The sequence below is a fragment of the Gavialis gangeticus genome, unplaced genomic scaffold (genome assembly GCF_001723915.1).
Source record: "Gavialis gangeticus isolate Ggan-Ray unplaced genomic scaffold, GavGan_comp1, whole genome shotgun sequence".
Lineage (NCBI taxonomy): Eukaryota > Metazoa > Chordata > Crocodylia > Gavialidae > Gavialis > Gavialis gangeticus.
The window spans coordinates 47774136-47789417 of record NW_017729027.1 but is presented as its reverse complement, the minus strand read 5'-3'; the positions used below and the strand labels follow the sequence as shown (position 1 = coordinate 47789417).

General features: G+C 37.9%; 1 protein-coding gene across 3 annotated transcripts in view; it reads left to right on the top strand.

Moving 5' to 3' along the window:
- SH3YL1 (SH3 and SYLF domain containing 1) overlaps window positions 1-15282 on the top strand; it is a 115471-nt gene that overhangs the window by 36705 nt on the left and 63484 nt on the right. For all 3 annotated transcript variants that reach the window (XM_019520631.1, XM_019520630.1, XM_019520628.1), the window contains exons 2-5: window positions 956-1066; window positions 2697-2810; window positions 6052-6116; window positions 10914-11026. In XM_019520631.1, coding sequence (XP_019376176.1) covers window positions 956-1066; window positions 2697-2810; window positions 6052-6116; window positions 10914-11026 — 403 coding nt within the window. The remainder of the gene's footprint in view (window positions 1-955; window positions 1067-2696; window positions 2811-6051; window positions 6117-10913; window positions 11027-15282) is intronic.

Here is a 15282-nt window from a genome sequence, read left to right as displayed (position 1 = left end):
AGCCTCCAGGGGATAAAATCAGCAATTTATGCAACACTCCACCACCCCGGGAGCTGTTCCATTTCTCAGCATTGAATACTGTATGCTGTGGGGAGGAGCAGTGAGAGTCTGTCTTCTTTTGACCAGAAGTCCCTGCCCTAAATCAGAATTCTCTTCTATGGAAATTGGTATATACCCATAACTGGTTTCAATTTTGATTAGTATGTTTTCCAGTGAAAACCAATTTCAGAGGATGTCTTTTCCAACCAACTCTCTCACATCCATTGATATGTGGAAGATTTGAGTGTTTGTTCAGGAAGCATCATATGTCTGAACCAATTCAAGAGAAAAAAAATTAAGATTATATTCAAATATCTCATTCAAGTTTTGTTCTTAAGCTGTGAGCCTTATCTCTTTAATAAAGGAAGTTTCTGAAGAAAGTAATGCTGTTAGTTCTGTGATTCATGGACAGGTATTTCAACTTGCTTATATTGGGTGCATCTACACGTGCTATTAAGGCAGAGCAGTAAAAATTCTACAGCATATTGCTCCAGAGTTTATTGCTCCCTTGTGCCCCAGCCAGCACCATCAGCATCTACACGTGCATTACTGTGGAGTAAAGAACTCCACTGCAGGATACTACCCACTGCAGGACACTACTTGTATTTACAAGTAGTGTCCTGCAGTGGAGTTAATTAGTTTACTCTGTCCTAATATCATCTCATGCATAGACAGTGATGTTTTACTCCAGAGCTAATTAGGCAGCTCCACAGTAAACATCTTGTATAGATACTCCCTCCATATAGTTGTGCTTTAGTTTCGTGTGTTTTTTTCCTCTTTATAGTTCAAACAGTTTGCATTGACTTTTTACGGTGGCAAGAGCCAGCAACATAATGTTACAAATGAATAAGAATGAAAGGATCTGGAGAACTCGTTTCAATATTGTCAACATTTTATTTTTCCTCATGTTTTACAGTGAATAACCCTATACCATCCAATCTGAAGTCAGAAGCTAAAAAGGCAGCAAAAATATTAAGAGAATTTACAGAAATAACTTCCAGAAATGGACCTGATAAGATTATACCTGGTTAGTAAAGAAAACACTTTGCTGTAATTAAATGGTACAGTTTTCCTGTCCTCACCCAAGCAAAAGTTTCATTGGCTTCACTAATATTTACAAACTTCATTTTATATTTACCTGAGAGGAATAAAGACCTGGACCCTATCTGTTTTATATCTGTTTTCAACACATACACACTTTTTCCCCTTAATTTACTAGTTAGGGGTGAGATTCACTGTGTTCTAGGCAGTCAGCAATACATCTTTCTCACAGCTTAATTCCTCTCCAGAGTGTTGATGTAAGAGAGTCTTTCCATGCCTGGATGGGGCCTTTCAATTAGGGAAGACCAGATATAGTGAATATGCCCTGTATTTCTGTAGTAAATTAATGTTGCTAGAATAATCAAGATAGAATAAAAAACTCAGTTTACGTATTTTCTGATGACATTGTTACAGGGCTAAAATTTCAGCAGATATCTGAATGTGGTTCTTCTCTGATATACAAGTGTGAATTTAAATAACTCCTTGAACATAAATGATACTTCTATTCTCGTGCTAGTTTTATGTTAGTATATCAGACCCTCTCTGTATTCTTTGCTGTCTGGTGTTATTTCTGCCACTGCTACCATTTCTGTATTTTTTTTTTTCATATCTTCTATATTCATCCTGCATTTGTAGCTTCCAATTGTTACATTTTAGAAAAAAGTTATCTAAAGACAATACAGTTGATTTTCTGATCTCATTTTTTTTGTCACCAAGTATTAAATCCTATATGGTACTTAGACTGCCGTATGATTTAATTTCAAACTTCTCCCTCTTAAAAATGCATTGAGGCACAATGTCTTGTCTTCACTGTCATCTTTGTATTTCACTTTAGGTTTTATATAGAGATATATAGATATAGATAGATATCTATAAATATAGATACAGATATATAGATATCTATAGATATAGATATATAGATAGCTATATATGTGTATATAGATATATGTGTATATATATGTGCACGCGCACACACACACACACACACACACACACACACACACACATATTGAATGCTGCAGAGGTATCTGTTGTTAAGCTGAGGTACCATCAGCAGTATAGTCAGAGCAGCGTGCACTGAGAGTAGGTTAATTTATGGTGCCAGGTTCTTTACCATATGCTGAAATGCAGACACAACTTGATTTAGCTCACAATTTTGTGTTATTTCTTAAGCTTTACTCAGAATTGTTACTCAGATTTACAGTGATTCTCAACCAGGGTTCCAATGACACTGTGGGATGCTGCAAGATCCTTTTAAGGGTGATGCATAATATTAGTACTGTTGAGTGTGCAAACACCTACAAAATTCACAAAGTAAACTCAGTGTTTTCAGACAGAAGTCTTTAGAATCAACAAACATTCTGACTGTTGTGGTCTTTCTCAGTTCTATGCAACAAGAATTGTTCTAGTATATTTCTGTAATCAAAAAACAAGTGAAAGCTAAGAGTAGGCCTTTCCTGATGGGTGTCTTTACTCTAAAAAGTTGAGAACCACTAGTTTTTTATTGTTTCTAATTCAGAATTGTTAAGTGTGACTATTTTTTTACTCTGTTTTTATATACTCTTCATGCTCTTTTAAAAATGTTTATTAACTAGCTTATGTTTCATTCTTTTCAGCCCATGTAATAGCTAAAGCAAAAGGCCTTGCAGTTTTATCTGTTATCAAAGCTGGATTCTTGGTAACTGCTCGAGGAGGCAGCGGGATTGTATTAGCTCGTCTTCCTAATGGAAGTAAGTTTATGTTTTCTTTTTCTATCTCAGGGGGGAACTTCAGAGCAAGTAAGTCATTTTTCTTTCTTCTTTCTTTAAACGAAGTAGAATATAGGAAATGCCATTCTGGATCAGACCAGCAATATGTCTAGTTCAGTGTCTTGTCTCAAAGGTTGCTTTTTACATTAGAAGAGTTTGAAACTTAGAAATGATTAGAAACATTGCAACTGCACTGCTGTTAACACTATTGTTGATCAGACTTAGGTATTTTAAGCCTCTTTGCTGGAAAATAGGTACATTTCTTGGTACAAGTCGAGTCTTTAACAGGGGCTAGATGCACCAAAACAATGAGAGACATCCTCATAATGAACAAATTTGTAATAAGGTATCCATATGAACTCATTGGTTCGGATATGTTCTGAAGCCTGAAGGTTACTATCCTTTATAATATATTTATTTTGCTAACATATATTAGCCCCCTGGCAGATGTTTAGTTAAAGGTGCCATGGGATCTGATGCATGATCCCAACACGTTTCCTGCCATGCTTACATGCATAACAGGAGGCATGTCTGTGAGATCAGGGATCAGATACTCATTCTGCCATATTACCAGTGTCAGGGGAGCCCGGGGTCATGTGTAATAACTTTGTGGCTGGTTCCTGTAGTGCCCTAAATTGTCCTTGACTCCCAAGTGCTCTCAAAGCTGGGAGCACAGATCAGCTGACTGCATTATCTGCCTTGGGGGTACATCAGTCTCAAGGGGTATATGTAATAGCTGCAGTAATTAAAACGTCTACTTTTGTTTTAAAATGTTATTGAGTTTTATGCTTTACAGTCGTACAATAGGGAGTTTGTCTGCCATGCAGAGAAAAAAGGGTCCGGTTTTAAATTTGTTACCGTCTTTTAATTGTATAGCATGAGCAGACACACACATCCCAGTGTAATTTACATCAGTTAGGTGTACACTGAGATGAGAAACAGAAAAATCCTCAGTTATGTCTCAAAATAGGTGGGTCTTGCTGTGCTCTGCCACTAGGTAGAGGTGGAGCGAGGCTGTGTCTTTAGCAGATGGTTTCTCTGGAGTGGATGTACACAAACAATGTTTTAATCCACAGTAATATACACCAGTAGAGTTTTTTGCCCTAGATTCCTTCAGGATACGCCAAATAGTGAAGTTACCTTGCTGTAAAGGTTTGAATTGTCTTTCCACTACTTGTTTTCGCTGATATAAATATGTCACCAGTCCAGAGTCTTAGTGGATTGGAAAGCAAGTAGTATACTTATCCCCACTTCCTAAAAGAAAATGTTTATGGGTCAAGCTTCATTGGTTATACTGCTTAGGTGGTAAAGAATTCAAGCAGGGAAAAGCCAAAACAAATTAACAAAGCAACTCTTTGTCCTTGATAATATCCCAACTACAAATTTCGTAAGACCTTTACCACAGGAAACAAGTTCAGAGCTCTCCGTCTTTGAGTCTGCAAGATTCTGAGACTGTTTACTTAGATGCAAAAACCTACCACTTATAGTAGCCAGCACAACTTCTGAGCTCCTCTCCTGCTCTTCATCTTCTGACTTAGAGCCAAGCCCCTGCATGGAATACAGGCCCTCTACGATTCTGCTTTAACTGGTTTAGTAGTAGATTCCAGCCCTTCCTTCTTAGGGGTAGTATATCCTTCAAAGGGTACATTTGTTTGATCATAGATTTAGAAATGTATGTATTTATAAATATATATTTACTTATATTTATTAAATCTACTGAGAAAGCAATGGTTTACCTAAAAATAACAAAATATCCTCGTTTAGAGATCTCTCTCTGTCTTAGAAAGCAATGAATGCCATGTATGTGCAGGATTGCTGTCATGGACAAAGAACTCTAAAATAATAATAATTAGTGGTTATTTTTATTAAGTGCCAGAGCTAGAAACATTGTGATGCATACTTTAGTTGTATGCATAAAGGATAAGTACTTAATTAGTTTAACTACATAAGGTGACACAGGTTCCAATTTTTGCTTTTTCACTTCTGTTATAAACATCCGTTATCTGTATAAATCATTTAAGCACATAGGAACTCTTTGGCCCTACTTGCTGTTTAGTAAATTGTATTCCCTCCAACTGCATAATTGGTGAAACTGACTAGGAGTAGTCGGTTTCAGCAGCCCTGATGGAATTAGGTCCTGTCAATTTCAAAGCTGCTATTTAGAAAAATAAGACATTCTGAGAAACAAGATAGAAAGCCCCAGTCAGATGCTAAAAGTTTAGTCCAGTCTTCGTGCAGTTTGAGTTTGGGGAAGTGCATGCTCCAGGGAAAAACATACCTTATTCTCAGTCGCAAGGCTGTGTACTTCCCTGAAGTAATGTACTCCACATATTTCTCTGTAAATGTTTAGAACATTAGAAGCTACAGTTCAACCTTATCACATAATGCCATGTATTATAAAAAGAACAAAATAAAGAAATTGAGATGAAATTGTGTTTCAAAGGTAGTAGGAGTATATTTAAAAAATCCTGTATGTCACTACAGTGCTTTCTGACACTAATGGTTTATTTCTTGTTTCCAAGTTAACAAAACACATTTGTCTGTGTTGATTAATGATTAAGTGTTTGTTTGTATTTGAAATCAATATTTACCCACACAAGTATTACAGTAAGTAATATTAAGTAACAAGCATTGGAAACTCAATACATGGTAGTTCACTGCAGTGTTATGAAACAGTTCATTTTAGGCAATGACAAATTGCAGTAAGTAGTTTCTGCTTTTCTACTCAGTTAAGTGTGGAGACTAATTTCGCCCTCATTTACAAAAATATAGCGAACAACCATAGGTAGCAATTGCTGGGAACTAACTATTATCAGAAAATCATGACAGCTACAAAATATAGCTACCTCCCTCTACCCCTTTGTCCCTCCCAAAAAAGCCAGTAGCATGTATCTACTACAAAAATCCTCATTTTCAAATTTCTTAAGTTTTGTATGAAAATAATACTTTTTAATCAATTTTGAAATCCAAAAGATTAACTGAACTTAAATTTCAGAAGTTTGAAAGATATTTTACTGTATATTGAGGTGTATATTTTCAAAACTTTTTAAGCAGGTTGCCTAATAAAATATTATTCAATGTAAAAGATGCTGAATGAAATCTATTTCACTGTAATACTAATATAGCTGTTTTCAGTTCAGTCACTTGCATTTTCCGAGTTATCTAACATATATAACCTATCACTGGTTGGCTTGTAATGTGCACCTTATTTCATGTGGTTCAGGCTGGTCTGCTCCTTCTGCAATAGGGATAGCTGGCCTCGGTGGTGGATTTGAAATTGGAATTGAGGTAAGTGTTTATATAAACACACTTAAGGTATAATAAAAGCAAAATTTTCAATATAACATTCATTAACAAGGGAAGTTTTGATGTTGACATATTTTGAAATGAGGTTTAAAAATAACCTATTTCAGTTGCATAATATACAGTATGTTTCTGTAAAACAGTACATTTTAATTGGAAGTATATAATCCTTAAATGATACATAATCCTGTAGTTCCCCACTAGTCAACTTCTTCAGCTGGAACACGCTATTTTTGTTCACTTTTTGTTTAAAAACAAAGCCAGACAGTCTAACTTCTAAGCACAGAAACAACCCAGTTTGTGACTGATGTGCAGTGGTATAATGGTCCAGCTAAAGCCACCACTCCCCTTGAAAAACATTTCCCTGGTCCCAAAACTACTAGAAAATACCTTTCTCCATAAAGGAGGCACTAGAACCAAAGTGATATCTCCTCTACCCCAACCACATGATCTTCAGGAACCAGCTAGCTTGAACAGCCACGGCAAAAGCCTTCAGACATTCGTAGTGCTCTTGTAATTTTTACATCAGTTCATTTGCTTTCTCCCTCCACTTACCCCTGACCTCGGTTTCACTCTTCATCTACCATCTGACCTTCTTTAATCCTGCCCTGTCCTTTTCACTCCCTTCTTTTCCCTTCCATTTAAATGTCCTTCCCCAACTAAAAAAGAAAATAGTGGAACTAATGTTTCATTTCCTGCCATCTCATTCGTGGTTCTGCTTGTGCATTATACCGTCTTACCCAATGCCTGTCTTTATAATGTAAGCTCTCTGGGACAGGCGCTGCCTAGTACTCCATTTATACAGCATCTAGCACAGTGGGGCCCCAATCTTGATTTGGGTTTCAGTAATTATATTGTAATAAGTATAATTACAACAAATACATTACGCCCTCTTTTGTCCTTTCCTTCAGTATTATTTGAACTCTATAAAAGCAGCATTATGAAGTAACCCTCTTTATCTGGGAAGATTGTGCTCTTTCATAATTTAATCTCTGAATAGTATTTCTTTTGTGTACTATCTTCAAGCTTCTACTTGATCCTAAGGGTATTTTCCCTTTCTATTTTTTCCACAATTTTACTTGGGATAAACTTCAGCCAAGGTGCCTAGTCTTGGTGCTACATTGGCTTTCCTTCAGTGAGATTTCCAGCCCAAACAGAGGACTGAGCCAATGTGATTTTAAGCCAATTTCAGCTCCTCACAAATCCTAAGGAACAACTATCAATTAAACCATGTCTGTACAGCTGGGAGCCTGTGGGCAGCACACAGCCCTGAGGGGTGAAATCACTGCCAGCAGGCTCCCACCTGGCTGTTTTGGGTGCAGCAGCAGCTGCATGCTGCACACTCCCATTCCTCCCTTTACCCTGCCCGAGGGAACAGTGTGGTGCAGTTCATTGTAGCCTGTAGTGTTGGGGTAACCTGCAGCCCGGGATGCTTGAGTGTCACAACGTAGCAGAAGAGCTCATGGCTGAGAAGCTTAGGGTAAGCTGCAGCATCTGGTTGCTGTGCAGTGGGGAAGTGTATTGTGCAGTAGGGGGATACCTAGAGGCATGTCATGAAATAGTGGAGGGCCTAGGAGTAGGTGTTGCGAGTGGGGGGGCATGGGGTGCAGCAGCAGGGTGAGGCATGCATATGGCTCCTGCTGGTATAGTCTTTACCCCTGCTGGTATAGTCTTTGCCCTGCTAATGTGGCTTGAGGGGCACATGGCTCTCAGCCATTTAGATATTGGACAGCCCTGAGTTACAGTCATCCTTTTGGGTTGAACCTGAGTTATGCCAGCATCCAAGGCATTACCTGGAATTTTTGCAGTGCTGTGGCCCTGGCTACAGGGCCCAGCCAAGTGCACACTAAGTACACGGCCAGTGCTCATATAATGAGCAGCTGTTCAGTACATATTTTTATCCTCATTGTTCAATGTGTGACCTTAGGCTTTATTACTGAATATTCTTTGGAACCTCCTATGAATACAAGATTATTAATTTTTTCAAGGGCTTTTCTGTGGCACTTATCTCTGTAGTATCTGAGTACTTTACAGACATTAATGCATTTTAGTTTCACATCTCCATGTAATAAGAGGGAATGTGTTATGAGGCTAGCTTTGTAACCTTTCTTCCCTTTTTATGTAAGTAAAGAAAAACACTGTTGCTTTTTGTAACTAATCATCAAAATCTTTACTGAATCATTCCTATCTGACATGTTTAAGTAATATAGTCTTTTTTTGGAGAAAATCAGTAGTATTAATATGTATAATTACTCTGAAAAAATGAAAGAAATGAAGGGTCCTTCTAAATAATAGTGTGCCCTATATTTAGACTTTCACTAGTTCAGCTATTATACAATATTATAATATAATATTACAGAAAACAGTTTTCTTTCTTAATTGTAAAGAGACCGGATAAAATTTCCAAAATGCCGAAATGATTTAGATGCTGAAGTCTGGATTTTAGTAGTGATTTAAGCCCTTAGGGGCCTAAATATGAAAATTCACGAGACGGTGTGTTCCTGAAATTGCACATTTCTGAGATTTTTACCTGTAGCTTACAACTGTAGAAACTATGACTATAAGTCAGTTGTGTGTATAAGTGTTTAAGGCACATTTATTTTTACAAATAATAATATTTAAAATAATTGATACATTATTTTCAATATTATTATTTATGAAATGTAGATAGTCAATTCAAATAGAGCTCTACAACCTTCTTTTTGTAATGTCAGTATATATCAATGCCCATTTCCTTTTATCAGAATTAATAATGGGAATAAAAAGTCATTATTTTGCAGGTGTAATTCTTATGGTACATTGGGTAAGTGAAGTATTTGAAAGATAGAATGTTTGCTTTTACTTGGAAAATCCAAAGGGAAAGTTGATGTTTTGAATTAGTGGTTTATTGAAGAAAATATTTTACTATTTGCCAATTAAATACTAGCCTAAAGAAAGAAAAATACCCTTAAGAACCTTTTCAAACCAGAAAATGAGTTTCTGTTGGTAATAGGAAATTATGCACTCTTCTTAGACACCATAATCCATAGATATTTTCTCCCATTTTCCTGGGACTTTTGGAAGAGTCCAGTAATAACAAAAAAAAAATGAATTAGCTACGTTCCTACTTATGCCATCAGTGGGTACCTATACACAAACAGGGAGGCTGCTTCAACACACTGTAATTCCAATGTGTCAGTGCAGACTTGATTAATTGAGTCTGCTGTAGCATGGAAATTACTGTGCTCTAGCAGCCTCCCATGTCTTGTGTATCAGCGTCTCCATACTTCAAAATGGCGGCAGAGGTGCTTTATCTAAAGCTCATTTGAACAAGCTTTAGATAAATCACCCCCACAAGCATTCTGAAGTGCAGGGATGCTGATACATGAGATGCTCAAGGTGCTTTACTTGGAGCAATTCTTGGAGCCACTTTAATTAAAGCACCCCCGCCCCCACCCTCCATTCCCACAGCACATGTATAAATGTCCACAGTGTCCATAGGATCAAGAACAATGGCTTTCTTTATTTCAGTTTTCCTTTGAAACTGATGGATTTCAAAAAACATTTTAAATAAAAGTATTTTGCAAATGCTTGTGCTCTTACTGGAACTTGTTGAAAACATTTTGTCAAGTGATATGAAAGATGTTCTTATAAAAATAAAAGCACATTAGAAAGGTGGTTTCTGTTCAGAGGCACGGGGTGTGTTTCCAGCTGGCTTCCTGCCTGCTTTTGCTTTTGGTGTTAGGCTTCTTACATCTGTGTGCTTGAAGAGATCATTGCCTGCAGTCAACTTCCCAGAGCTTAAATGCAAAAAGAACAACTCAAATTCGTGTTTGCTGACAAAAACTGAAACAGGTTTATTGTCTTTTAAGACAGTACACTAGTTGGTTTATGTAGCAACCCGCTCAGCAAAACTGCCTTGAAACAATAGTAGCAACACAATGCTTGTAGCCCACATCCCTGGTAGTGACCTTGGCGATCAAGTCTCAAAGCCTCAGTATTTATAGCTGAAATGCCCTCTGTCCCATGCTAATTCTTATTTCTCTGTTGAGATGTTCCTTTTTACCTGTCTCTTTGCCAAGTATGGACATCTGCAGCACACTGCATGCCAACTTGGGATACCTGTACTTCATCCATTGCCAAGTTTGGGCATCTACATTTAGCCTGTGTTATCTTTACTAGTGAGTTCTTACTTTATACTTTTCAAGTTGTTCACCTACTGTTTTTTTTCTATTCTCCTTGAATCAGCGTTTTTGCTCACTGCATCTTTTATCAGGTCATTCAGCAGTCAATGAAGCCTGCTGCTCCCAAGCTCCTTTGCAGTGCCTCAGTTTAACTATAGCTTAGTATATCTACAGCCTAGCATAACCAGAACTCCTACACTTTCAGCAAAAATGAATCAAAACTTCTTAATATCTTCAAATATTCTGTTTTAGTACTTCAGAAGAGAATATTTCAATTTATCTTCCTGAGAGCTTTTTATGACATACATTATTATAAAAAAAGACATAAAACAAAAAAAAAGACATTTTAAAAGCTTTAAAATGTTGACATTTGAATACATTCATTTTTATTTTTATTGTAATAAATGTTTTAATGAGTCAGAATAGTTATTTTTAAATAAAGATTATGAAGGAAAAGTGTGCTTTGTTGTTTGTGTTTAAAATTTTGAAATGTTGGAATAGCCCACAAAATAGAAAATTCTGTTCCCACAGGTCTTGTTCTTTTTCTCTTCATATAGATTAAATTTCAGAGTATTAATCTTAAAATACAAAATAGAGATTTTTTTTACTTGATTACTAGGTGTCAGATTTAGTAATAATACTGAATCATGAGCGAGCAGTTGAAGCTTTTGCAAAAGGAGGCAATCTTACCCTTGGAGGAAATTTTACAGTGGCAATTGGACCTTTGGGGAGGTGAGTAATAGTAAAGTACAAACTGTTAATAAAATGTTTTAAATATCAGTAATGACACAATAGTATTTCTATAATCTGTATTTTATGTCATTCTGGGAATATGAACCAGAACCCAGGCTCCCACTTTCTTATTGAAGTGTTCTAACTCCTATGCTACAAGACCATGTTGCTTGTTTCCTTTTGCTTCTCCTTACCTCTCACATCCCATGAATCTTGAATCCTTCGTTGCAGTGGCACAGCTTCAACAAGCTGTCCATTAAAACCAATCTATAGTATGATGATAAGAGCATTCTCTTATAAAATCAGAGATGTGTATTTGAACCTCTCAGACTGAGGAAGATTCTGAACCCTGATCTCCTGTTTCTTGGTTATTTGCTTTTAGCGAAAGTAGCCCCAAAATGTATGTTGCAGAGACTCAGATCTCATATCAGGGACTTTAGGATCCAATAACTATGTAAAGGAATACCTAATCAGGCTTAGGTGCTTAGCTTCCTAAAAGTAGGATACTTATGTTCATGCACAGAACTGGAACTCAGGGCACCTAGAGAAATGTACCTCCAGCATTAGCAGCTGAATAGAACTGCTTTCAGGCTTCGAAGCTTCCAGTTCTGCCTAAAAATGTTGGTACCTAAAGCCAGATTTTATTTAACTTAGTTTAGAAAGTGACATAAAACAATAGAAGACCCCCATCTAATTTTATACTGCTTAAAGATGTACCAGTTCTCTCAGTAGCTTACCAAACATACTGTATTTTCTTGCATACCACAGACCCTCAAATAAGACATGCAACTTATTTTTGGACGGTAGATTGTTGAAAAAAGGTTTTTTTTCCCCAGAATCATGACTGACTATGACACACATCCTTCTAGATTTAGAGTGTACAGAAAGTATAGCATCCCAGGAGACAACGAGTGTGTACCACACAGGCCAGGTACAGACATTACAATTTTACCAGTATAAGTGATTGGAAACTAGTCTATGCCCATAACAGAACAGAAGTTTGGCACGCACAGACTGGTTTAAAAATGGCGGAACTGAGTCTGAGATTTGCACTCCCCACCTTCCCTCCCTGGCTGTGTCCAGACAATTGTAGATGTACATTCAGATATGCAGGCATACCCCACACTGTTACCTTGCAGCATGGGGTTTATTTTTTACCCTGGGAGATCCCAGGGTCAAAAAAACCCATGCCAAAAAAAAGCGGCGCCTGAAACCAGAGCCTGGCTAGCTGGAGCCGCACTCCAGCTGCTGGCCAGGTTTCCCAGCTGCAGGAATGCCGCAACTGCAGATCCCTGAAGTCCCCAGGACCCCAGGTAAGGCTGCTGGAGACAGCACAGTTGCTGGCCCCAGCTCCCCTACTACACCCAGGTTAACCTTCCACACACCGGAACGTGCATGGCATGGGTGTTCCCTGTGGACAAATAGTAGCAGCACAAGGTGTGCCACAGATATTAATCCCTGGGGAAACAAACATCCACACTTATCTGGACACAACCACTAAGGGCATATGTGGGTTCTTTTTATTACTGATCTAAACTATGCCACTTACAGAAAACCATGTAACTTAGATCAGTTCTACAGTGGGCTTTTTGAATGTCTGTACCTAGCCATACTAACTTTTTGACAATTAAGTTGACTTTTTTAACTGTCAGACCATTCACTCTTATGTGGGGCTGAGTTGATCTAAATACAGCACAAAGTAATACACCTCTGAGTTGTATTATCTTGAGTTGCATAGTTAAGTCAACTCTAAGGGTCTACTGCAGGTGAGGGCTCACAAGATGGTTGCCACCATGTCAAGGATCTGTACATGTATATGCTCCGATGTAACTTTAAGTTGACTTAGTTAAGTCATCTTATTTTAAGTTGATTTAGATGTATATATGCAGTCAGTGTCTAGGTAGGGCATCAGGAACTTCTTGGTGTGGCAGGGCAGCAACAAGGCTAGACTCCAGACCCTTGTGGGGGCACTGGCAAAGCTGTTACTTCTTTACTGTAAGTAGGTTTTTTATACATTCTTGTAAATTATAAAATGTTGTTACCATACCACAGCTTCATCAGGATGCTACATACTGTATACAGTAGCTCACTTACCCTCAGACAGCTCAATTACTGCTTCAGACACAAGCTACAGTGCTCAGCCAATAGCTACCACACATTCCTTAGTAACTTTGAGAGGGCTAACATAGGACTTTACTTTTCTGTTCACAAGGGCCAAAGTGAAGTGGTAGCCATTAGATCACAGTATCTCCATGTTTCTAGTCTATGATTCTGTTGCAGCAAAGAAAAATCAGCATCACTACTTAAGACACACACCTCGACTTGCAAGAACTGATTTTGGGTGGAAAGGTATGTCACACTAGTAAATATGGTAACTTGATTCCTCAGTGTAAGAAAATTCTTTACCTTCTAATTAGACTAAATGTCTCTTTGTTCTGGTGTTGCAAGACGGGCTGAATTATACGTTCTCAGTTTGCCTTATTTTGATCATTCATTATTTTATGTATGTCTACCGTATACCCTTTCAACTTGCCTCCCTACTAATTTAAACAAGCCAGTCTTTCTAATTGCTCTTTATCTAAGGAGTGTTTCTATGCAGTGGTTCATCCTGGTTAACTTTCTCAGTGCGCCTTGAACTCTGCCACGTGCTTTTGGGGATTGGGTGAATACTACTGTATGCAATATTCTAGGTAACACTGCATCACTGATTGACTTAAAGGGATTGTAATGTCCTCTGTGTCATTTGTTCTTGTATTCCTTATACAACCTAGCACCTTCTTTACTATGACTGCAACTATAGGAAGTTCCTTGACTGCGGCTATCGAGCTCCTTGAGCTATCTGTGTACAAGGATGCACAAATCCCTTTCTTGGGTTGACAGTTTTCAAATACATATTGAGGTAGAAGTGTTCTTTCCTTTCGAGTGTTCATTATTTAGTTTCTAATTATATGAACATATTTTTTAATCACAACCACACCATGAAAACCTAATGGAGATTCAGAACTGTAATGTACTTAAATGTCATATAGAAAAAAGAATCATTCTGTACCACATTTAACAGATTGTTAGGTCTCTCTCAAGTTCTTCCAAAGTCTTTCTGGCTTGGCCTAACTAGCTTAAAATGACTACGTCATCTGCAAATGTTGCTGCCTTTAATACTGAGTGTCTAGCTCAGATCCAGAACCTAGTGCTATTGCCCCATTTATAAATGCAGATTCTTTCAGTTTGGGATTATATAGAGATTTACTGTGTTCTCTCCACTCAAAATTATCATCTTGCAAAATTAAAAGTATCCTTTAGATGTAGTGTTTCATCCAACCTCTGTAGCATGGGTTCTCAATCCCCAGGCCACGGCCTGGTGCCGGGCCATGGCGGGTTGGCTGCCAGATCAGAAGTGGCCGCAGACCGGCTAACTAAGGAGTGGGAATATCCTTACCTGTCTTCTGGCCGGAAAGTCTGGCCGCAGTCAGCTGTGACTGCTGGGCAGCAGCATAAAAACTTTGGGAACCCGTGCTCTATAGTATTGAGCTTCATGTATTGTCTGTAACTAGGTGTAACACATTTCACTAAAAATTGAAATTGTTATTATTCCACCCAGTTTCAGTGACTTCCATTTATATCAAGACCTTGAGCTACTACGGTTACATCCAGACGAGTACATGCATATGGGCATTCCCCATGCTTTTAATTTACAGCGCAGAGGGGTTTTTTGATACTGGGAAATCCAGTGCCTAAAAAAAGTGGGGCAGCACATGTTACCCTTCATGTCCTTTACTAGCTGCAACTCCCGTTGATCTAGTTGGGGATGGTCCTGCTTTGAGCAGTTGGACTAGATGACATCTTGAGGTCTCTTCCAACCCTAACTTTCAATGATTCTATTATCACACTGTGGAATTGTCTGTTTTTATATCCTCGGTGAAAATAATAGGATTGAATGGAGAGAAAATATTCTCAAGCAAATGTAATTTACCAGCATGTAGGTCAACAATGCATATATTACATGAAAATGTGTTATGGCTTAAAACTCCATATTGTATCATTAAATATTAATTCTTAAAAAGAAATGACTAGCTTTCTGAATGCTACTTCTTACATAACTTTTTTTTCACTACTCTTGTACCTCACAAAATCCAGATATAGAAGATTGCAGTACATGGTAGTTTCATAGTTTCATAGATTTAGGGTCAGAAGGGACCTAGTAGATCTTCTAGCCCAACCCCCTGCCAGGGCAGGAGAACAACAAAACCCCAAAACAA